Source organism: Syzygium oleosum, unplaced genomic scaffold (genome assembly GCF_021117445.2).
Source record: "Syzygium oleosum isolate NSW1041296 unplaced genomic scaffold, Sole_v2.1 Sole_v2.29, whole genome shotgun sequence".
Taxonomy (NCBI): domain Eukaryota; kingdom Viridiplantae; phylum Streptophyta; class Magnoliopsida; order Myrtales; family Myrtaceae; genus Syzygium; species Syzygium oleosum.
Window position 1 is genome coordinate 903,937 of NW_026607513.1, and position 23,770 is coordinate 927,706.

General features: G+C 41.4%; 1 protein-coding gene across 4 annotated transcripts in view; it reads right to left on the minus strand.

Annotated features, from left to right (window-relative positions):
* Window positions 1-202: 202 nt before the first annotated feature.
* The window catches only part of LOC115677787 ((E,E)-alpha-farnesene synthase-like), a 52,667-nt gene continuing 29,099 nt past the window's right edge, over window positions 203-23,770 (minus strand). For 2 of the 4 annotated variants that reach the window (XM_056303851.1, XM_056303852.1), the window contains exons 3-7: window positions 1,713-2,085; window positions 1,326-1,544; window positions 1,102-1,243; window positions 744-992; window positions 203-578 (exon numbers count right to left, since the gene is read on the minus strand). In XM_056303851.1, the coding sequence (XP_056159826.1) occupies window positions 276-578; window positions 744-992; window positions 1,102-1,243; window positions 1,326-1,544; window positions 1,713-2,085 (1,286 nt within the window). In that variant the 3' untranslated portion in view covers window positions 203-275. Of the gene's footprint in view, window positions 579-743; window positions 993-1,101; window positions 1,244-1,325; window positions 1,545-1,712; window positions 2,086-2,780; window positions 3,046-3,652; window positions 3,716-23,770 lie in introns of those variants that run through there. The other 2 variants (XM_056303853.1, XM_056303850.1) reach the window with 2 other exon arrangements.

Here is a 23,770-nt window from a genome sequence, read left to right on the forward strand (position 1 = left end):
TTAATTAATCTTGGTCACCGAGATTTAAGTGTGTGTGTATATATATATATATATATAAATGTATGACATTAAATATTGTGGTCACAATAAGTCCATCAAGTTTATTTAAACGAGTGACTTTTATATCAACTACGTCTCTTTATTGATTTTATTTAAACTTTCGACTTGGGATAATTATAACAGACTGACGGTTGATCGAGTGTTCGGTAAACGAAAATATTCAACATTAATAGGACACAATAAGACACAATATAATTACAGCTTGCACTGATGTCTCAGTCGAGAGCGAGAGGCTCGATCACAGTGGATAGAATTTGCCGCCCAATGTCGCCGTCCTGGACGCCAAACCCATCTCCGAACTGGTAAAGCATATGCGCAGCTCGAGCTGTGTTCACACTGACATCGACGAAGCGCCGGAGGAATGGCGTCTTGTCATTGTCGAAACAATGAGCATTAATGCTTTTCCATGCTCGATTTATCAATCCCTTGATGTGCTCCCGAGCGACGTCTTCTGATACGTTCTTTTCTCGCATGTAACACACCACTGATGATGGAGCATCTCCTCTGTCTACTTCAGCCTAATCAAACAAATAAGTCAATTTAATGCGTTATTGAGATTCGATCTCCTTCGTTCAATTACTCTGCATGTCGTGTTAGTAAAAGATTTTTCAGCAAGCTAAGAATTTATACATCATGTCAAATTCAATGGGTTTATAGCTTCTGCACGGAAGTTTGATGATTACCTTTGACGTTCTTAGGTCGTTGCAGAGTCGAATTATCATGGACACATTGTAAATCAGATCCTTGTTTCTCTCTAGCAAATCTGCTGCATCCTCCAAATTCATGTGTCCCACAAAGAAATAAGCATGAGACAACAGCAGTGGTCCCGAAGATGATGTCCAAGCATTGCTCAGGTACTCTTCCAAAGAGGGTGTGTGGCCCAAATTGTCCCACTTTGCTTCAGTAAGTAATGCTTTGCAAAAATCTAACCACTGTGAAGAGTAAGAAAAAAAAAGGATTATCAAAGATGATTGATTATGTAAGGACAGAAATTAATTAGGGTTATATGCAGTAATCCACAAGTTTTTTTCTTTTGCTTACGGCTTTAGTGAGATGTGGTAGCACTCGATGCCAATCCTCCTCCTTGCCGACATCATAAGCGATCTCATGTGTAACATTGCGAAGCACTTGGAAACAGACCCTCATGCACTCGGGAAGCTGTTGAATCTGCTCCGAATCCCACCTAGAAGTGTTGGATTTTCTGGTTAGCGAAAATGAACAAACAAAGATGATTAGGAAGCGATTTGGAAGGCATCGCGGCCAACCTGGTAATGGCGCCAGTGAAGCATTCTAATTCCTCCATCGAACCATAAAGGTCGTAGACATCATCGATTACCAGTATAAAGATGACGACTTTTGTGATAGATTTTCGGAGTGAGCTGAACTGTGGTTCCTGAGAGAGTCCGAGGGCATACAAGAAACTCTCGACCGGCCGATCCCTCGCGAAGTCCACTTGTTCGAGAAGTCCCAGATCCCTCCACCACCTGAAATTACCGAAGCAACTAATCAAGTTCAAAAGCAACGAAAATCACATCATGTCTGCTACAGATAACTTCAAAAAAGGCACATTCCTAGGATGAATTTGGACCATATATATCATGAGTGAGTTTGTCGTGTTTCAACCTTGACATGAAGAGAAGATACGAACATACCTGGATATCTCCCTAAGATCTCTTTGGTGTGTGGCTTGGACCGTGTTGAAATTGAGCTTGGCAAGCTCCAGCAGATTACTTCGCTTGTCCTCCTGTTGCTCGTACAAGTCAATTTGCCATTTGATGTCGAACCACTGGATCCTCCAGTGCATCGGAAGCTCCAAAGCGTGGACGGCGAGTTTGGAGAGCTGACCATCCAAACCGGAGACTCTCTCGTGGAGAATCCCAGTTGAGAAGGCTTTCGCTTCGTCCAAAATGTTTTCGCCTTGCAAAGCCAGATGTGATGCCTCAAGAAGCTCTATCATAGCTTCAATATCTTCGCGATTGCTTCTGTTGAATGTGTTGCTTCCTTCTTTGAAGCTTCTCAATTCATCTGATTACAAATTGAAAGTCGAAGATTTACGGCCGGATCAGAACTGGGAATAATTGCTAAAACTACTAACTATACTCGATATTACTAAATATTAGAACGTATGACAACTGACGACTCAGAAGTTACTATTGTAAAACAGCGAATGATGACAAATGAACTTTGGGTAGATTGTATGCATTTAATTTCATAGTAGCTCTCTGTGGACGAAACTTTCTTAACTGTCTAGTTTTCAACTACTTTTCTTTAAATAATCCTTTCTCTAGAGATAAGAATGGTTTTTCAGTAGAACTAAATCCAAATTGGTATGTCGATTACGCGACTTGTCCTGTAGGATGCACTGAAAATTCCTTAATGAGTGATATCAAAGCCGATGTGTGTCAACTTTTTAATTATATCATCATAATAATAACGGATTGGAAATTCTCGTCAAGTTTTGTCGGTACATAAATTTGAGCAATTGATATCCTCAACAGGCTCTTGAGCTTTTGAGTGATATTAAGTCCGCTTAAATAAATGAATGGCCTATGATCTAGACTAAAAGTAATCATAGGGATATTAAAAGACTGGTATGGCAGAAACCGACTTTTGTATAGTAACGTTTTGTATCTCTAGCATTGTTCATTGAACTTACCGTGTGATTTTGATAGGAACATCTCAGATGAATGAATTCGCACAGGTCTACATTTATAACTTACCTTGTGAAACGGCATAACCATGCTGTCGAAGGAGCCTAAATCGAAGTGCACTAGCATAGACATGATCTTCCACGGTGAAAATGCCATTGTTGGTGGATACAACAGTTTCAAGAGCTTCTTTCATCTCATTGTCAAAAAGGTTGGACAACCCCAATTTTCTCATGCTGTCGATCAACTCTAACTTGGCAATTGAATCGACTTCTTCTGCTAACATTTGCTTTACATCCTCCACGAGCCGTTCAGCCCGTGCTTTATTTCCTTCTTCCTGCAAAATCGAGTAGAATTTGCTAGATTAAAAGAGAACAATGTCGACAATTAATGACCAAATTAGCTCAAACTCATAAGCGCCAAAGGTACAAATTAGAATCTTACAAGATCGTATTTGTTGTTAAGCGACTGGAGGAAATCGTAATTCCAAATGTTAGGCTTATAATTGGCGGATCTTCTTTGATGAATATTGTCCACGACTTGCGGTGAATTCGCTTTGCATGGTTGGAACTGGACTTGTTCTATTTTATAAATTGGAATTATCCCACATGGGTTATGGAAAGGACTGGTGGCTAGTTTATAAATGTGAGGGAAAGCATCACTATTTGAGCTAGCTTTTAGGGTGAGAGGCGCCCTAGACCACCTAATACTAGTATTAGAGCTCAAGTTACCAACAAATCTGAACCCAACAGTCACACAGGAGTTACGGGCAGTTGCCCCTGCGGTCCAAGGCTCCATATGTGAGGATGAGATTGCTGGGATTCTTCCACATCGGGTGTGGAAGGGGCTGGTGGTCACTTGTGAGGATGAGATTGCTGGGATTCTTCCACGTCGGTTGCGGAAGGGACCGGTGGTCAGTTGATAAGTGTGAGGGAAAGATTTACCTTTTGAGCTAACTTTTGGAGTGAGAGAAGCCCAAAACCACCCAACATTGTACTCCATGAAAAGTAAATGAATTTTGAGAAAATCGGTGAGATAACGAATTTGTGTAAGTTTAGTAGTGATGGAATGAGTGTGAGTGTTATGGATCACAATGCTTCGATTTATATAGGCGAGTTCGAGTGTGAGTGTTGTTGAGCACGACAAGGCCCTCGCGTCAACCTTGTATTCAGTCGGTCCGTCTCTGAGCACACGCAGTACTCACCAATCACGTTTAGAACACTAGCCGACATCTGCATAAGGTCATTGTCAAACTAGCAAATATCTGCGCAAGCTTCACGTGCCTTAGGCTAATGAAAACTAAGATGAATATATAACTACCTAGCTAGCAAAACGCAAGCAAGCCACATTCATCTAGCCAAAAGTTCAGATTTGAGGGATTAATTAGGAATAGTGTGGGAAAATGATATCAAAAGTATCGTAATTTGTTTATCGATCACTTGAGTGCCACCTCGATTGAAAATTGTTCACTTGAGTGTCTCCAGCAATATATTCCCACAATTCACCTTCCGTGACTTTTTTAAAATAAAGTTTTAAGTCACACGTACCTTCTTTAAAAAAAGGAAAATTCAAGTACAGAGTAGACAATGGATGAAATGACATGGCAATTGGGACTCCAAAGCGACGCCGCTTGAAGAAACCAATTCCCCTTCCGTCTTCCCTGGCTTCATGGTGAAGAGAGGCTCTTCCTTGCTCTTGCTCTTGCCGGATTCGCCAGTGATGAGTACTCCATTTCACAGTAAGTGGAATGCCGAACGTGATACTCGGATCTAGCGATGCGATTAGTGACTAGATTAGGGAGTATACACCGATGGATTAGCTAGGAACACCGACACGAACCCAAAATTTTTCTCGCACTTTCCCTCTCTCTCTCTCTCTCTCTCTCTCTCTCTCTCTCTCTCTCTCTCTCTCTCTCTCTCTCTCTCTCTCTCTCTCTCTCTCTCTCTCTCTCTCTCTCTTTGAGAAAATGCGGGCGACTTGGAGTCCTGAGAAAGCTCAATGAACATCGCCTTCCTCTTTGCCGTTGGTGTTGTGGTTTTAGAGGAAAGTAGCAATCTGAAATTTCTGTTAATGTTCATCTTTGCACTGGAACAAGGGTTAGGCTTTGAAGAAAATGTTCGGATTCTCTCTCTCCCTAGCACAAATGTTAAGATTCTCTCTTCCTTTAGAGAGAATGTTCTTTCCTCTGAAGCAAGGGTTAAGCTTCCTCCAAAATAAGGGTTAGGCAACGAATGTCGCCTTCCTCAGCTTCTTTCCTCTGAAGTCGCCTTCCTCTTTGCCCCGATTCCTCAATTTAGGGTGACGGTTTGAAGAACATTTGTGATTTAGCCCCAATTCGTTAATTTGGGTTAAAGAAATAGGCCAAATGACATTGCTTACGCATGATTTGCTGAATTCATTTTACCGGCAAGTCATGTCAGACGGTTTATATGAAATTCATGTCACGTAGAATTTTTAGGCAACACAAATTGCCAATTGGAGTAGAGTGTACGATTTTTAACCAACGTGGATATCAAGTAATTGAAGAAACATTATGACACTCAAATGAGGTCATACGAAAGTCATGGCATTTGCGGTGTTTTCCCGAAATAACGTGGGTGAGGTGTCCAAGTCTCTAGATACTACGTATAGCTGTTGGTAGAATATCACACTATATGATCTCAATCAAGTTAGGGCAATAATCATTGTTTGTGTTGGCATTATTTCTCAAGATTAAGACCGTTTGGATTAAATACGACCCAGATCAAAACGTGGTTGAGTTGTTCGATTGTAATTATAATCTCTATTATATTGCTTTATCTATAGTAAAATCTTATACTACTCTCCCTGTGCAGTATGTTACACCGATGGAATCATGTAAATCGGCTATTCGGTTTACTTTCCTACATTATGGTTTATTATTATTCGATCGTTCGTTTTATTCGCAATAGTTTTCGTTTGTTCAGTCACTAATATCTCGATGGGGTTTGATGTGAGACTAGTAAAGCACTCGTGGGTCACATGAGATTGTACAATTTGTTCGTTTGTTTTGGCTTTACCCTGAGCTATTATGTACCGATGATTGTCTATGTTCGCACGCCTTATTAGGCTAGCTAAATTTGAGGAATGAATGGCTAATAGCTAGAAAAGAAAATTGGGGTACAAAGTGGGTCCTCGACCCACTCGCCTTGTCCTGCTAGATAGAAACTAGGCAACATCATCTTGATGGGCCTGAAACGCGAATCACGTTCGACTTAAAATGTTGATGGGACGTATTACCGTATAACAACAAATGTGGATTGGGCGTAGGCCCATGTGAAAATTATCTGCATATGCACGAGTGGAGAGTTCTATATAATCATTGATCCTCGATTTCAAATAGTAAGTGCTCTCTAAGAATTATTGCGTCAAGTTCCGCATGAGTTAGCTCTGCATTTATTTAGCAAGAGACGTTTATCCCGCAATCTCTTTCTCTCCAAGAGGACAACCATTTCGAAGCAATAACAATGCTGCGAGAAACAAGTGATCAAGCGGTAAATGAAGAGGACAGAAGGAAAAAATCGATCACCAGATTTATTTATGTAATTCGATCAGTGTGACATACTATAAGGGGAAAGAAGCATGCAATTCCATTATAAATCAAGCGATATAATGAAATTACAACTATACTCGGGTTATTGAAACACTCTAATTGTTTCCTACCCTCCAATAATACCTAATAATTCACACTATATTTAGCTCTCGTGATTTCGCATGAGATAATCTCATAAAAGAATTCACAAATCTTAAACACCTCCAATTTCTTCAAAATATAATGGGAAAAGTGCACTAGAAGTCCTAAAACTTGTCATGAAAGTGCAATTGAGTCCTAAAACTTTCAAAAAATGCGATCAAGTCTTAAAACTTATCACGAATGTGCAATCAAATTCTAAAACTTTCAAAAAGTGCAATCAAGTCCTAAAACTTATCACGAAGGTGCAATTAAGTCCTAAAACTTTCAAAAAGTGCAATCAATGGAAGGACTTAATTGAACCAATTTAATAAGTTTTAGGACTTGTTTACACTTTTTGAAAGTTTTTAGGACTCAATTGCACTTTCGTAACAATTTTTAGGACTTAATTGTACATTATGAAAGTTTTAGGACTCAATTGTACTTTCGTGACAAGTTTTAGGACTTTCAATGTACTTATCCCAAATATAATTCTCAAGCACGCTGCAAATTGATTGTTACGGCCAAAAGCTCATCTACTCAATTAAAGGCAAAAACCAAACCGCCTATTATATATGTAATATTCCAGATCCAAAATGGAAAACCCTTTTGGCAAAACTACTCAAACTAGGACAAGATTTCATGAACAGGCTTAAACTCAAGACATATTCTAACAATCTCCACATTAACTCAATGTCTAAGTTAAGTCTTCACTAAAATCCAAACTTCGTCGCTACTTTTCCACGGCCCTTATGAGCTCGACCACCACAAACATCTTCGCTTGAACTTCTCCATTAGCGTTTACCATAATAGAGCACCAACTCACTTGCACTATAAGATACTCCATATGGATCTTTAGACTCAACCTCTTTTATTACAGATAAAGCAAAACCACTATTGAATCCATATCTTTCAGGAGATCGAACACGCACCTTGTCGAACTCAGTAGCTATAGTAATCGTGGGATTTACAAGCTCTACCTCACTACATGCACCATATGTGTCCATTATTGCACTAGTACACACTACCTTAAGAGATTTTGGTTGCAACTCCATATTGAGCAAAACACCATCCAAATCCATATAAACATTGTCATAATTAGTCTGACCTTAAAGTATTGGAGGCTCGTCAAATATAACTTCTCTGCTGACAATAAGTGAATTTAATTTCAAGCACCACAACTGATAGCCCCGCCCACCTTGAGTATGGCTTAGGAATTTGCACTTTCTAGCCCTCTCAGCGAACTTATCATTACTAGTTTGACCTAACATGGGCAACCAAATACTCTATTTAGCAACATTACTTGACCACACTTCCTTTAGAGTTCAACACCAAATTGTAAATCAATTGAGATCTGTTCACTAGGTAGCTCGCTATACTAATCGCATCCACTAGGAATCTCTTAACCATATCAGCATTAGAGAGCAGGACTTTATGCTCTAAGCAGAATTTTATGCTACTATTAGTCAACACATGCTTGATTATCTCACTAGTCTCCGTTTTGGTCAAAAGCTCTTAACTATCTGATTTTGACAACAACATCAAATTTGTATCTTAGCACAAACACCCATATTTTTCTCAAGTAGTCGTCCCCAACTATAATCATAATCTCATTACTCTTCCTCGAAGGAAACCATGGCAGCCTACAAATATCCAAGTGAATCAACTCTATAATCTTTGCGATTTCTCTGGCAATCATACCAAATTGGACTTCTCACTGTTTGCTAAAGTTACAAAATCTGCATACATTTAGTTTATTAGCCATATAACCACGCAGTAGAATCCTTTCATTTAGAACTGTCAAATTTCTCTTGCTGATGTGCCCTGAAAACATATGCCCCAAATAAAATCTCGAATAGATACATCCATCGTCTTCGCATCAAAATCCACTAGTGTCTCTCCTTGAAACTCATTCGAGCCACTATGCTTGATTCCTCCCATTATCACCAAGCCACCTCATGCAACTTTCATAACATTACTTTCTAAAGTATGCTGACACCTAATTGAATCCAAAACACTTGAGGAAATCGGGTTCTTCTTTAACTTTGGAATACACTTCACATCAGTCAATGTCCTCATAATGCCGTCAAGCATACTAATTCTAATAGTGCCAACACCTACAATATCGCACTTGGTATTTTTGCCTAACAGCACTTTATCACTCAATCTTACCAAATTATCTTGATTTTGCCAAAACTAATGTTGAAATCGAATTCACTTGGCCTAATTGGATTTCAAACGTTCTATGACTTTAGATGGAAAAAGTCAACCATGGCTCTAAACCCATAGTCGAGCAATGACCGGCTGGTTTGAGCTTGGAATTTTGAAGTCGGACTTGAAATCATGATTGATCATGGTACCTTGATCATAATGTCTAGAAGAAGTTAATTCTAAAAAATGTCTAGAAATCAATGAGTTTTTGAATTTTTCAATCGAGGGTCAAAGTCCTCACTTTAACGGAAAAGTCAACTCTCGATAATTTTTTTTTGCAAAAACTAAGAATTGGAAGTCCAACTATGCTTGCTAAAGATAGAATTGATGATTTTCATGGTTCTGTCAAATTTTAAGAAATGTTGACCAATAGTTGACTTTAGTGTTTGACCAAAAAGTCAAACTTTGACTTATTGAGAAAATGACACCTAAGTATGAATGAAATAAGAGGGGACTTAAAGGACAGTAAAATTATTCTTTTTTGTTGATAAACTTGGCCCTGTCATGATAAAAAAACTCAAGTATCAAGTTTTTATCTTACCAGAATTGTCACTAAAAAATCAAGTGTCAATAGGTATTAGTGTCACTGTGAATATAATTTAGGGTTTTTGGTGATATTAATCAATTATTTTATCGAGCTAATTGTAGATGTTGGATGGAAGATTTTTCAATCTGCACATGATAGCCACGATTGTGGACTTGATGAGAATGGATCTTCCAACCATTGACAACACGGGCACACCAACCAGTAGGCTTTTTCCCAACTTTCTCCCTGACTAGCAAATTTATAGGTCCCTCTGCCATCTCCATTCAGAGGAAAACCTAAATGCTTGGCCAGATCATTTGAATTGCTTATATCCAGTATAGATTCCAAGTTGCTTCTATCAGTGACATTATTGGAGAAAAATATCTTTAATTTGTTTTTGTTCACTCTTTGGCCCGAAGCTTCACAGAAAAGATCAAACACTTGGGTAACAGTTCGACAATTTTCACGATCCGCCTCACAAAACCAGAAAGCGATCATGCACAAAGAACAAATTGGTGACTATCGACGCCTTTTAGAAGCATTAACTCCTTTTCAATTGCCATGAGCATGTACTCTTTCAATAACAAAGCTAAGAACTTTCATATAGAGAATGAAGATGCTAGAGGAGATGGGATCTTTATGGTTTTGGAGCTTAACAATCGGCACTGGAGTTGATACAAGGCTGAAGAGATTGGCTTCCTGGGTTCCAATTCTTGGATGTAAGCGATGCATCTCTTTTGAACATTTAACTAGGTTTGATTCATATCAAGAACTGAGAAGTGCGTGGGGCCAAAAATATTTTGTAAAATGAGTTCGTAATAGTCAGTCCAGCTTAGTATGCAAGAGTGGGTGTTATTTCTTCATCCCAAAAGGACATGGGTTTGTTTTAGTTGGCCCACCAAGATATTTATACATGTAAAAATGTGTGCCAGTAAGTATTGTGGTCAAAATTAGCCCATCAAGTCTATATAAACGAGGGACTTTTATATGAATTACATCTCTATATTGATTTTATTCAATATACTTGTATAACAAACTTTCAACTAGGGATATTTGTAATAGACTGACGGTTGATTGAATGTTCATAACAAAAATACCAACATAAATTGGACACAAGAAGACACAGTATGAAGCTAGCGCTAATATCTCAGTCAACATCGAGAGACTCAATCACGGAAGATAGAATTTGCCGCCAATTGTTGCCGTCCTGGACGCCGAACCCATCTCCGAACTGGTAAATCATATGCACAGCTCGAGCTGCGTTCACAGTGACATTGATGAAGGGTCGGAGAAACAGCGTCACGTCATTGCCGAAGCAATGAACATTAATGCTTTTCCATGCTTGGTTTATCAATCCCTTGATGTGCTCCCGAGCGACGTCTTCTGATACGCTCGCTTCTCACATGAATCATGTATTAGTTAGTAAATACTAATGTTGATTGCAATTTAGGCTAGCGTGAATATCATTTGCATATGCACGAGCGGGTAGTTATGGGGATTATTGTCCAAAAAGTCTTAAACCTCTTGCACTTTGGTCAATTCAATCCTAAGTCTTTTTAATTGTGTTAATTGAATCATAAACCTCACGTTTTGCTTATTGAGTTTATCCGAGCAATTTTGCCTTGAAATTGCTGATGTGGATGACGGTTGTCTTACGTAACATAACCGGCGCTGACATGGATAATTTTTAATAATATTTTAATATTTTTCAATTTTTTTTAACAATTTTTTATTTTCTTAGGTGAGGGCCAGCGATCCTCGCCGATAACTATCGGTCTCGTTACTTCATAATTACTAGAATTCTCAGCTACATTTTCTTAGTAACAAAATATGAAAAACACTACATTTTCGTACTTTTGCGTTCAATGTTTTAAAACTCGAAAACTTTTCTTATTGGATTTGAATGTAAATAACAAGTACCCCGAATCACTTATTTACGTATCCCTAATTATTTATTAGACATTAGGGACAGACATTGAGTTCTTGAGAGGATCGAAGGGGGGCAATGGTCATGCAACAAGTTCTAAATTGCCTCGATAGAAAGCTTTCTTGACTTTGCCATCCATTAAATGCTTTCGCCTTCCAACAAGCGTTGAAGACTCGAAAAGATCACAGAGATCAAAGATGTTGTTCTCTTTGGTATTTTTTTTTTAATTTGCGTCAGCCTCAGAAAATGTGCATTTGCAAATATCAATGATGTTTGTCCACGAGTTTGAGAATTGAAGCTGCCGCTATTAGATCCAAAACTTGCATTAAATGCTCACACTCGCCGGTCGATGTTGTCATGTCGTCCAAACTCTTCAATCTAGCAATACTATTTGTTTCTCATGTGTACGCTCTCCGTTTATTTCGAAGAGAACGAATGATTTATAAAATATTATTCAAAAAATGTTCATCTATATCGTTTAAAAATGAATAAATAAAACATATTTTCGTTGTATACAGAAATATTTGGATATAAATTGTCATTGTTAATGAAAAATATTTTTCATTTGATTGATTATTTCAAGGTATATAAATAATCATAATTTTAAAAAATATTTTTCAAATCATTCATTTTCTGTGAAACAAATGGACCTGTACTTTGAGATAAATCGTGACCATCAAACAAAGATAAAAACCTCATGATCAAGTGATTACACGACAGTTTCTTCTTATTATTGAAAAACAAACCAGACCAAGAAAGATGACACATCTCAAGTCAACACTGGCCTTTCTTCTTGTAGGAGCAATCGGTTGATTGAAAATAGAAACTTTTCTTATTGAATCTTCGTAATAAGAACTGAATTTAGGGTCCGACCTTAGTAAAGTGAACTTGTAACCAAGCAGGACATTACGTAGTGAGACATTACTAGTGGATTAGACCTCGGAAAGGATCGAGACCCTTTGATCCATACCGGCTTTTATGTGCCCTCGAGACCACTCAATCACCAAAAAACGAGCTAGCAACAAAAGTTCTCATCTCTTAAAAAAGAAATGTCATGTGAGGTGATATTCTTTATACGAAAAGAATGTGCTTAATTCACTCTTTGAAGCAAGACATGTATGTCGAGCGAAAAGAATACATGAATCCAAGTCCATTTATTAACTTCTTTTGGTGTGATGGAAAATGATAGGATAATAGTAGTCTTTCCGGTCAATATGAGCAAAAGAAATATAAAATAAGAACATCACCCTCCTCTATACGAGCCAAAACTTGACGTAGATCAAAGCATATATTCTGTCTTGAGAACAACAAAAAGAAAAAGAGGGCGACATATTTTTATACTATGGCCATCACTCAAAAACGTGGGTCAAACTTATAATAATAAATAAATTCAAAAAAAAATAATAATCAATTCAGAAAGTCCAAAATCAATTGGTTTATTCATTTGTCCGGGACTGCATCGTCTGTTGTTATGAGCCCCTAAACGAACGTGTTTTTCTCCGCACTCGGCGATGAGCAGGAACCCGTGAATCGTTACCACTATTCTTCAGAAACATCCATTCATTATATTAATGAAATTGTCCCATTTATCATGGTATTGGGTTGATTGAAGGACATGGGTTCTCAAATTTTGTCTCGATGAATGAATCGACAAAATTGATTTTGTTCTTAAGAAGGGTCTTGTCCTCTTGAATTTCTCAATCTCTATCCTGGTTTCTTTCTTCACTCAATCGTCCTTGTTGAACATTCAAATTGATTGCACACTCATATTAACATTGTATCAGAGCCGGCGAGTTTATGATCTTGGTTAAGGCATGCAGCCGATTCGTTAGACTTTATGTGAATTTCGGGCCATTCTTTGAAAGTTGTAGCATCTAAATTGTTGTTTGTTTTTTTTTCACTAGAGATAAAATGATTCGCTCTGTTCTTTGATGATTTGAGATGGACTTTGATTCAATACGCCACAAAACAGATTGAGATTCTTCAAGTATACATACCGATTACACTATTTAGTGAAAATATGATATCTTTACAAATCATCTCAAAACTATAGAAAACAAAGGTAGAAGCTACAGAGAAACTTTACTATTCTAGAATGACTAGACCAAAATCACAAAGAAATGAAGGAAAAAGTTTCTAACTCTGAACACAACCATAGGCAATGAAGAATCCTAAATTGCACTGACTAGACCATTGAGTTCGCAGTATCCGATCGCTCTGACTTGTAAGCTCCCTCTAACACCTAATGTTGTGCGATTTTCGCTTTCTTTTGATCTTATCGCTGACATTCTCCCGTGTGCCCGGGACCAAGTTCTTGAGCTTATATTGCAGTATAAGCAGAGCTTTAACAGTGATTTTGGGTGGAAAATTTGCGTTGTAAGCTAAGTCTCCTAGAGCTCCTGCAGAGAGCTTGTCATGATTTAGTACATCACATATTCTCAGCCTCTCTTGTGGACATAATTGTTGATGGACCTGCACACAAATTCTCTCCTAATAAGCATTTTATACCAGAAATACTCAAGCATTTACATAAAATTTGTCAGAACAAGCAAGAAATTTCGAAACCAATCAGAAAATGATGTTTCAGCCATGAAAGTTAAGTCAACTAGCTAAAAGTACTCAGCGGTAAGTAACTTTGTTTGATGTTCTACTCAATGTGAAGCTTTGAGAATTTGCTGTCCAAGTATGGTACCTCAACATAGATGTCTATGGCTCTGTATAGGTTGTCATGAGAGTTTCTAGCAGCCTCTGGCAAGATTGAGATCAGCTCTTCGAACGTCACGGGCTTTACGTGTAAATCGGCAGCCACTTCTCCTATGTAGGAATCAATCAAGTGGCCAACCTTCTTGAGCTGACCCACGGGTAATTGATCGCCTTTGTGCAAGAATGCTTTAATAATCCTGATGATCAAATAGACATCATAAGCGTACTTTTTCCCCCAAGGCGATTGAATAAGCAGATGATCGACCGTGGCTTGGTCGAACTGTGAGCCAATCAAGCTCTCCAAGTGTTCTTTGTGACCAATGCTTATGTTCCACCTCAATCCGAGGCATAGTAGCTCGAAGAGGCATTTGCAAGAGATGGTGCTCGAGTCCTGATCCACCAAAGATAGCAGACTGATCGAACCCTCTAAAATCCTGCGTTTCTCGATGACCGTGGCGCCAATGGATTTCAACTTTTGATAATAGAGGAGGAATCTACTTATGGCAAAATGGTCATGTTCTTTTGATACCATTGCTCTCACTATTTTGTCCAGCCAATCAATTTCCAAGAACATAAGATCTTCAAACCACCATGCCATGTGAGAGCCATTGCTTTTGACACTATCCATGCTTGAACAAGGATAACATGAACTGTCTGATGAAGACGTGCACGAGCTCGCAACAGAAGGCAAAGCTAACCTTTCTGTTATGCAGTCCACAATTTTCCGAACTAAAAAAGACGAATCTTTTGCTGGTAATAAATCTTGGCATTGTTTCAAAGATGCCAGCAGTTCAGACCAAGACCAGTAGGTGATCCCTTTGAGGGAATTCTCCGTTCGTTCCTCCAAATTTTGACTGCTCGGTGCTTTGTCGCAGTACATTTCCATGAAACGCGCCACGCGGTTCAACAGGACAACATTGTGAGAGTTTATCTCGACTTTGCCGTTGTTGTAGCAGAATCTTGACATGAGCTCAAAACCCTCCGAGTCTCCTGGAAAATCATGAAAGATCACTTTCAGCTTCCCATTTACTACTCCTGATTTTTGACCAAACAATCTGTTAAGCCTACTTGAAAACGACGCCATAATATTCTGCACAAGAAACAGAAAACAGAGAGAGGGTTAACAAACGGGGAAAGGAAAGGAAAAAAAATTGCTAAAGTCAATTCAGGATTGTTTTAATCTTCAAAACCATTACAGGGATTACCTGAAAAACTTCAAAAAGTATGACAGGCTTCTTGTAAGGACCCGGGGTCTACACTGTGTAATATTGTCCGCTTTGGGCCCATTGACCCTCACGGCTTTAAAACGCGTTACACAGAATAGAGAACCCAAGCCTTATAAACTAGCCCAGGACTCCCCCCTAAGCGATGTGGGACAAGAGACATGCCCCCCTTGCCATCCTAGAAGCCTGCCAGGAGCCGCTCCTTGTCCAGGCCCTTTGGCCCCGGCGACCACTCCCCGCCCTCGTCGGACCGGGTCGTTACATTCTCCCATCGCCCTCGTCGGACCGGGTCGTTACATTCTCCCCTCCTTCGAGCACGGCGTCCTCGTTGTGGCCCCACACGCGGTTGGGAGTCGGCTACGATACCATTTGTAAGGACGGAGTCTGCATTTGTGTAATATTGTCCGCTTTGGGCCCATTGGCCCTCACGGCTTTGAAACGCGTTACACGAATAGAGAACCCAAGCCTTATAAACTAGCCCAGGACTCCCCTAGCGATGTGGGACAAGAGACATGCCCCCTTGCCATCCTAGAAGCTCCGGGAGCCGCTCCTTGTCCAGGCCCTCCTGGCCCCGGCGACCACTCCCCGCCCTCGTCGGACCGGGTCGTTACATTCTCCCATCGCCCTCGTCGGACCGGGTCGTTACATTAAAAATCTCTCTGTCCCACATCGCTTAGGGAGGAGTCCTGGGGTTGCTTATAAGGCCTGGGTGGCCTATCCTGTGTAACGCGTTTCAAAGCCGTGAGGGTCAGTGGGCCCAAAGCGGACAATATTACACAGTGTAGACCCCGGGTCCTTACAAGTGGTAACCCGGTCCGACGAGGGCGGGGAGTGGTCGCCGGGGTTCAAGGACCTGGACAAGGAGCGGCTCCTGGCAGGCTTCTAGGATGGCAAGGGGGCATCTCTCTGTCCCACATCGCTTAGGGAGGAGTCCTGGGGTTGCTTATAAGGCCTGGGTGGCCTATCCTGTGTAACGCGTTTCAAAGCCGTGAGGGTCAGTGGGCCCAAAGCGGACAATATTACACAGTGTAGACCCGGGGTGTTACACTTCTCAATTTAGGAGACGTTCTTTTTTTCAAGAAACAGGAATTCATCGATTAAGCAGAAGCCCATTTCATCGGCTGAGTGATTTCACAGTTCGAGAAAGCCAAAACCAATAACCAATAGGAAAAACTATAACAAGAAGCACCATCACAAGAATTTGAACTGAAGCATGTCATAAAAACAGAAAGGTGATTAACTGAAAATTGAGAGAGAAAGCAGAGCAAGTAATTACCTTGTCCACCAGGAAAGTCTCAAGGCCATTGACATCTACTTCAAGAATGCAGCACATTTCCATTGCTGGAGAAGAAGACTGTAAATTAAAAACCTCTGTAGAGACAACTTTACCGCTTCATGAAAAAAGTTCTGCATATGAAAAAGCTAGAACTTTTGGGATCTTTCCCACGAGGGAATTAAGTGAAGAGTTGGACTAAGTACTCGATATGGGACGGTCAGTGGGAACTGAGAAAGAGGCCAGAGAATCTGATTTTAATGCTTGGTCAAAATACCTTTCTGACAATTGTGGGTCATAACATATAAATAGACAATGGAGGGAACAAGAAGCAAGGTTACGTTGTGTGTGTGCCCGCGCATTTTATCTATAGGAAATTATGAATGTATGATCTCTCTTATCTGAGGTGGTTTCTGGTCTCATCCACTAAAAAAAAACATGTTTATCAAACCGTTACAATGGTTTGCGACAGTTAAAACTATTACGAGTATTTACAGTATCATGTGTTTGCGATAGTGTCGACTTTAGATATCAGACTTAAATTCCAAATAAGAGACATGCATCATAAACATGAAGCGAACTGGCACCACTTTAGGATTTTGTGTTCTGGATTTTGATTTCGTCCTAGAAGCCATAAGTTGGGGACAAAGCCCCCAAAACACATTCATAAATTTTCATTTCTGAGAAAGAGGAAATTACAGATATGACCTAAGTTCAGTCAAATCAACATGGTCATGGTCTATCATCTGATTTTAAGTTGAATATGTTGGATTCTTTCAAATCAATTCCAGCTTCACGGAGGTTGATTTTGATATATATTTACTTCAATCAAACTTGACTCTGTAAATCAATCGCAGCTTGACTCTATAGTTTTGACTGCGCCAATATGTCAATACAACATCAAATCCAAATCTAGTGAGTTGATAAAGCATCTTCCAGCGACTGAGCCCCGATGACAAACTTTCAAGTCAACAACCCAGAATCAAAGTTTCAGACCAAGGAGTGCTTTACGGGTTGAAGGTCAAATAGTTTGACACAGTTTACCCTTTTTGCCGTTCCTAATGCCGCCGGTGAATGCACTGGCATTTGACTCTGAGGCTGCTTTTTTTTTGGTGGGTTAATACCGCGAAAAACCCTAAACTAGTACGTCTGTGACAATTTTACCCCAAACTAATTTTTGAACCACAAAAAATCTCAAACTGATATATCTATGACAAATTTACCCTCAGTTTATTTCCGTTAAATTTTACTATCAAATTGCTTTGTTAAATGACACACGGCAATTGACGGATGTACCAATTTTATGTTTTACCCTCCGTTTGTCACAGGCATAGCAGTTTATGATATTTTGTGGTATTAATTCAATTTAATGGAAACTAATGGAGGGTATATTTGTCATAAATGTATCAGTTCGGGGTTTTGATGGTTAAAAAATTAATTTAGGGTAAATTTGTCACAAGTATACTAGTTTGGGGTTTTTTATGGTCAAAAAATTAGTTTTGGATAAAATTGTCACGGGTGTACCAGTTTGGGGTTTTTCGTGGTATTAACCCTTTTTTTTTAGGTATTTGGCTGATATTCCGGGCAAAACACAAACGCAATTTTTGCTTAGCCTAGGATACAATTTGCCTATAGCCCTCAATCTTTGGACCTGCAGCAGCTAGTCTAGCTTACACACCTACTATGTGATTACACTTGCGCTAATATCTCAGCCGAGAGCGAGAGGATTGATCACAATAGATAGAACTTGCCGCCGAATGTCACCATCCTGGACGCCGAACCCATCTCCGAACTGGTAAAGCATATGTGCAACACGAGCAGCATTCACAGTGACATTGATGAAGGGTCGGAGAAATGGCGTCTCGGCATTGCCGAAGCAATGAGCATTAATGCTTTTCCATGCTTGGTTTATCAATACCCTGATGTGCTTCCGAGCGACGTCCTCTGATACGTTTGCTTCTCGCATGTAACATACCACCGAGGATGGAGCATCTCCTCTGTCTCTTTCAGCCTAATCAAACAAATAAATCAGTTTAACTCATTAATCAGTTTCAATCTCCTTAATTTAGTTAATCCGTAAGTCGTGTAAGCACAAGATTTTTCCGCAAGATAAGAATTTGTCCATCATGTCAAATTCAATTGGTTTATAACATTTGCACAGAAGTTTGATACTTACCGTCGATGTTCCTAGGTCATTGCAAAGTCGAATTATCATGGACACATTGTAAATCAGATCCTTATTTCTCTGTAGCAAATCTGCTACATCGTCCAATTTCGTATGTCCCACGAAGTAATAAGCATGAGACAAGATCAGTGGTCCTGAAGATGATGTCCATGCATTGCTCAAGACCACTGATCTTGTCTCATGCTTATTACCGGTGCCATTACCAGGTTGACCACCATGCCTCCCAATCTCTACCTTTCATGTTTGTTCAGTTTATTTTCTCTAATTGGAAAGTCCGATGCGTCTAGATGGGACTCAGAGCAGATTCAACAGCTTCCCGATTTCATGAAGGTCTGTTTCCAAGCGCTTCACGATGTTACATACAAGATCACCTATGATATTGGCAAGGATGAAGATTGGCATCGAGTTCCACCACATCTCACGAAAGCTGTAAGCAAAAAACTGTTGGATAACTGTATATCCATGCATTTGTCACCCTAACTGTTTTATGTCTAACTGTTGGATATACAGTTATCCAACAGTTTTTTTCTTACAGCTTTCATGGGATGTGGTAGCACTCGATGCCAATCTTCGTCCTTGCCAATATCATAAGCGATCTCGTATGTAACATCGTGAAGCGCTTGGAAACAGACCTTCATGCAATCGGGAAGCTGTTGAATCTGCTCTGAGTCCCATCTAGAAGCATCGGACTTTCCAATTAGAGAAAATAAACTGAACAAACACGAAAGGTAGAGATTGGGAGGCATGGTGGCCAACCTGGTAATGGCACCGGTGAAGCATTCTAGCTCCTCCAATGAACCATAAAGGTCGTAGACATCGTTGATCACCAGTATCAAGATGATGACCTTGGTGAGAGATTTTCAGAGAGAGCTGAACCGGGGTTCCTGAGATAGTCCAAGGGCGCACAAGAAACTTTCGACCAACCGATCCCTCGTGAAGTCCACATGTTCGATAAGTCCCAGATCCTTCCACCACCTGAATTTACCAAATCAACTAATTAAAATCAAAAGCTATGAAAATCATATCATGTCCGGTAAAGATATCTTCAAAGAAGGCAATTTCCTAGGATGAATTTAGACCATATATATCATGAGTGAGTTTGAGCGTGAGGAAATTACCTGGATATCTCTCTAAGATCTCTTTGGTGTGTGGCTTGGACCGTGTTGAAATTGAGCTTGGCAAGCTCAAGCAGATTACTTTGCTTGTCCTCCTGTTGCTCATGCATGTCGATTTGCCATTTGATGTCGAACCACTGGACCCTCCAGTGCATTGAAAGCTCCAAAGCGTGGACTGTCACGCCCCGAATCCTACGACGTGCGAACATCCCTCCAAGGTCCATTACAAGTGCGACGTCCCAGGACGCGTCGCCGACCCAACACCCAACACAGAGATTTAAAGCACATGCGGAAGTAATTAAAACCACCCGTACATTAAAATACACCTAACCAAGGATAGCCACTCAGCAAACAACATGAACAATTACACTTGCGTTGATACTGGGCACCGGACACAATATTCAACTACAGCCCATGCTCAAAAATCAAAACAGTTCAAGGCCACTACAACTAGCCGGGGCTCCTCCCAAAACACTTCGGTACGCCTGCCATCCTCAAGGCTGGGGTCTGAAAATGTGGTTTAAACAACAATGAGAATAATCTCAGTAAGTAATTCCCTAAACCTAAACTAGGCTAACGTGCACCTCCAGAGGGTAAATAAAACACATAAATTACTGAACCAGTATAACAATCAATATAAGTTCACCCGGGCCCATAGCCCAATTCACTACTCCGCCATGCAGGTTAGACTTTTAATATCATTATAAAGCATATGCGAGTAAATCGACCCGAAGGCCACGACCCTGAGGCCAACAACAGTTAAGCCGACCCGAAGGCCACGACCCGAAGGTCACAGTTTGTCCCGACCCGAAGGCCCGACCCGAAGGCCACAGTTTATCTCGACCCGAAGGCCACCGTTTATTCCGACCCGAAGGCCCGACCCGAAGGCCACGGTTTTATCTCGACCCGAAGGCCCGACCCGAAGGCCACCGTTTATCTCGACCCAAAGGCCCGACCCGAAGGCCACCGTTTATTCCGACCCGAAGGCCCGACCCGAAGGCCACGGTTTTATCTCGACCCGAAGGCCCGACCCGAAGGCCACAGTTTATCTCGACCCGAAGGCCCGACCCGAAGGCCACCGTTTATTCCGACCCGAAGGCCCGACCCCGAAGGCCACGGTTTTATCTCGACCCGAAGGCCACAGTTTATCTCGACCCGAAGGCTCGACCCGAAGGCTACGGTTTTATTCCGACCCGAAGGTCAACAGTTTTATAAACTGGCCCGTCATGTATACCAATGCACTCAATTTCGGCTAATGGCAAGGCATGATATGCGATTCATATGCCCAAGAATCCAAAGTCAATTTCCCAGGCCAAGATGCCAGACACAATTATTCACAAATTTGACAATTTCAAGGCATTAACGGCATGTTCAATCTACTCCATTTTTGCCCCAAATAAACCGGCACTTATTCCCCACACTTACTCCAATTCAATTCAATAAGCCCAAGGCCCGCCAAGCTATTCCATTCTTAGTCCCGCTAGATATGCGACGTGGCATCATACAATCGCATTCAAGTCACGTTTAATTTAGCATCCTCTCGGGTGATCATCGTTCCCTAAGCCGTTCACCCTAAAATCTCGAATAAACAATTATGGCCCGAATCCTCCTGATACTAAACCAGCCATGAACGGTCCGCCTTAGGCGCTCAATTCACTTTCAATTCATCACATTAGGCTCCCCAATTTGCTACGAAAAACAACTACTACCCAGCCTACAAATCACATCCGTCGAATCCACAATTTCGCCCAAGTCAAGGCTCCTAAGCTTAGCCGCTATTCAGCACACCACAGACCACTAAACCTCGATTAGAACATTACGCTAAGCCACCAAATACGCCACAACATCCGCCCTTAACGGCCTACACAAACTAACCCCCAAATTGATCGCGCCTTGTCCGATTCAAACCCGATATGGACAGCCACTAAATCGATCGTGCCGGGCCATTTAATAACCTCAAAATGTCCCATTAGACTCCTCAAGATACCATTTTAATCAACCACCATAATGCCAATTAAGGCGCGCACTAGAATCCACATTCTAGACCCGAACTTCCCCAAACTTGGGCTATTCCATTCCAAACCTGACCAGCCATCTCTCGGCACTTACATAGCCGCGAAACCTCATCAAACGGTCACTATAATTCACCAAATTAGCCGTGACATCAACCCCTACCATCCTTCGCACAATAACCCCTAAATTACCCTAATTTAACCCCTAAACTTGTCTAGAAATGCAAATAATCCTAATTAGGGTTTAGGGTCAAACTCACCGGGTGTCCAAAGCTTCAAACCGAGCCGAACACGTGGCAATGGCGGCTGGACAGCGGCGACGCCTCGCTGGAACAGTAACGGCAGCAGCGGTTCCGGCGAACGGCGCGAGCCTAGGCGAAGGGGTGGCTGGTCGCGGCGGTCGGGAGAGAGAGAGGACGGACTGGTGAGGCTGGTGAGGCGTGGGGTGGTGGTTCCCGGCGACGGCACCGGCGGCGGCGGCGGCTCCTCCGGTGAGGTGCTCCCCACGGCCAAACAAGAGAAAGAGAGGGGGAGTGATGGCTGTGGGTGGAAGGGCTGCCGGCTGAGGAGAGGGGGACGGCGGCCCACGGTCGGCGCGACGCACGGTCGAGCTGGCCGGCGACGGCGCGGCACGCGGCGGCCAGGCTGAGGCGGAGGGCAGCGGCGACGGCTTGCTGTCACGCGCGCGTGAGGGAGAGAAAGGGAACGGTCGGGGCGGCGGCTGGTGGTCAACGCGACGGTGGTCGGGCTTGCTGGCGGCGGCGACTGGCGGAGCAGCGTCGGGCGGAGGCGGAGGGCGGCCGAGCGGCGGACGGCGACTGGGCAGAACGGAGCAGAACCAGTCGCGGGCGAAGAAGGAGGAAGAAGAAGAAGAAGAACAGAGGAAGAAAGGAAAAAGAAAGAAAGAAAAGAAAAGAAGAGAGAGAGAGAGAGTAGGTGGGGGTGGGTGTTGAGGGGACGTCTGCAGAGAGGGGGGAAGACGTGCGCGGGGTCAGAGGGAGGGAGAGAGAGTGAGGAAATAAAAGAAAATATTTGAACATTCAAATATTATTTGTAATCTGATGGTCCAAATTAAAAATCGAAAATGGTCTACTGGTCCAAAATAAGCCTCGCACATAAAAAGGGACAGCCAAATTAATTAGATTCAAATTATAACTTATGCCTACTACCCAAATTCGCACGTGGGCCAAAAACTCCCTTTTTCCATCATTCCCGACAATCTCAACATTGGTTACCATAATATTGACACCGTCCAATTTATTTGTCCCGAAACTCCCGGAAATCGACTGCCAAATTCGGGATCCAAATAACGGCCAAATTTGATCGAGTGCGATTCTAGCGAAATCTCTAATTTAAAATGATAACCGGGAGTGATCAGTTCCCGGGCGAGATTTTACTATAAGCACACTGACCATTTACGCGTTTTATAAATCCCAAAAATGGGCCGAAATTCGGGATGTCACATGGACAACAAGTTTCAAGAGCCGACCGTCCAAACCGGAGACTCTCTCTTGGAGAATCCCAGTTGAGAAGGCTTTCGCTTCATCCAAAATGTTTTCCCCTACCAAAACCAGATGTGAAGCATCAAGAAGCTCTATCATATCTTCAACATCTTCGCAGCTGCTTCCGTTCAAAGTGTTCCTTCCTTCCTGGAAGCTCCTTAATTCATCTGATTACAAAATGAAAGTGGAATATTTACGACGGCACGAACTGACAATAATTGCTGATACTACTAATTATACTTAATGTTACTAAATATTAGAATGTACGACGACAGACGTCTAAGAAGATATTATTGGAAAACAGTGAATAATGACATATGAACTTTGAGTGGATTGTATGCATTCAATTTGATAGTATCTCTGTGGACGAAACCTTCTTCACTGTCTAGTCCACAATTACACTTTCGTTTAGGGATTTCGATTGCAGAACTTCTCCATTCGGATGTACTGAAAATTCTGTTGGAATCTCAACAAATGAAATTGAAGTCAAGAAAGAATTTCCTGAATTGGAAATCCACGTCAAGTTTGTGGGTACAAAAAACTGGAGCAATTGATATGCTCAGAACTCAGAAGGCTCTTGAGCTTTCGATCTAGCGAGATCAAGTCCACTTAAATGTATGCAACTCTCCATTAATTGATTAAAAGTAATTCTAGAGATGTTAAGACTGCTATGGAAGGAACCAACTTTTGTAGAGTA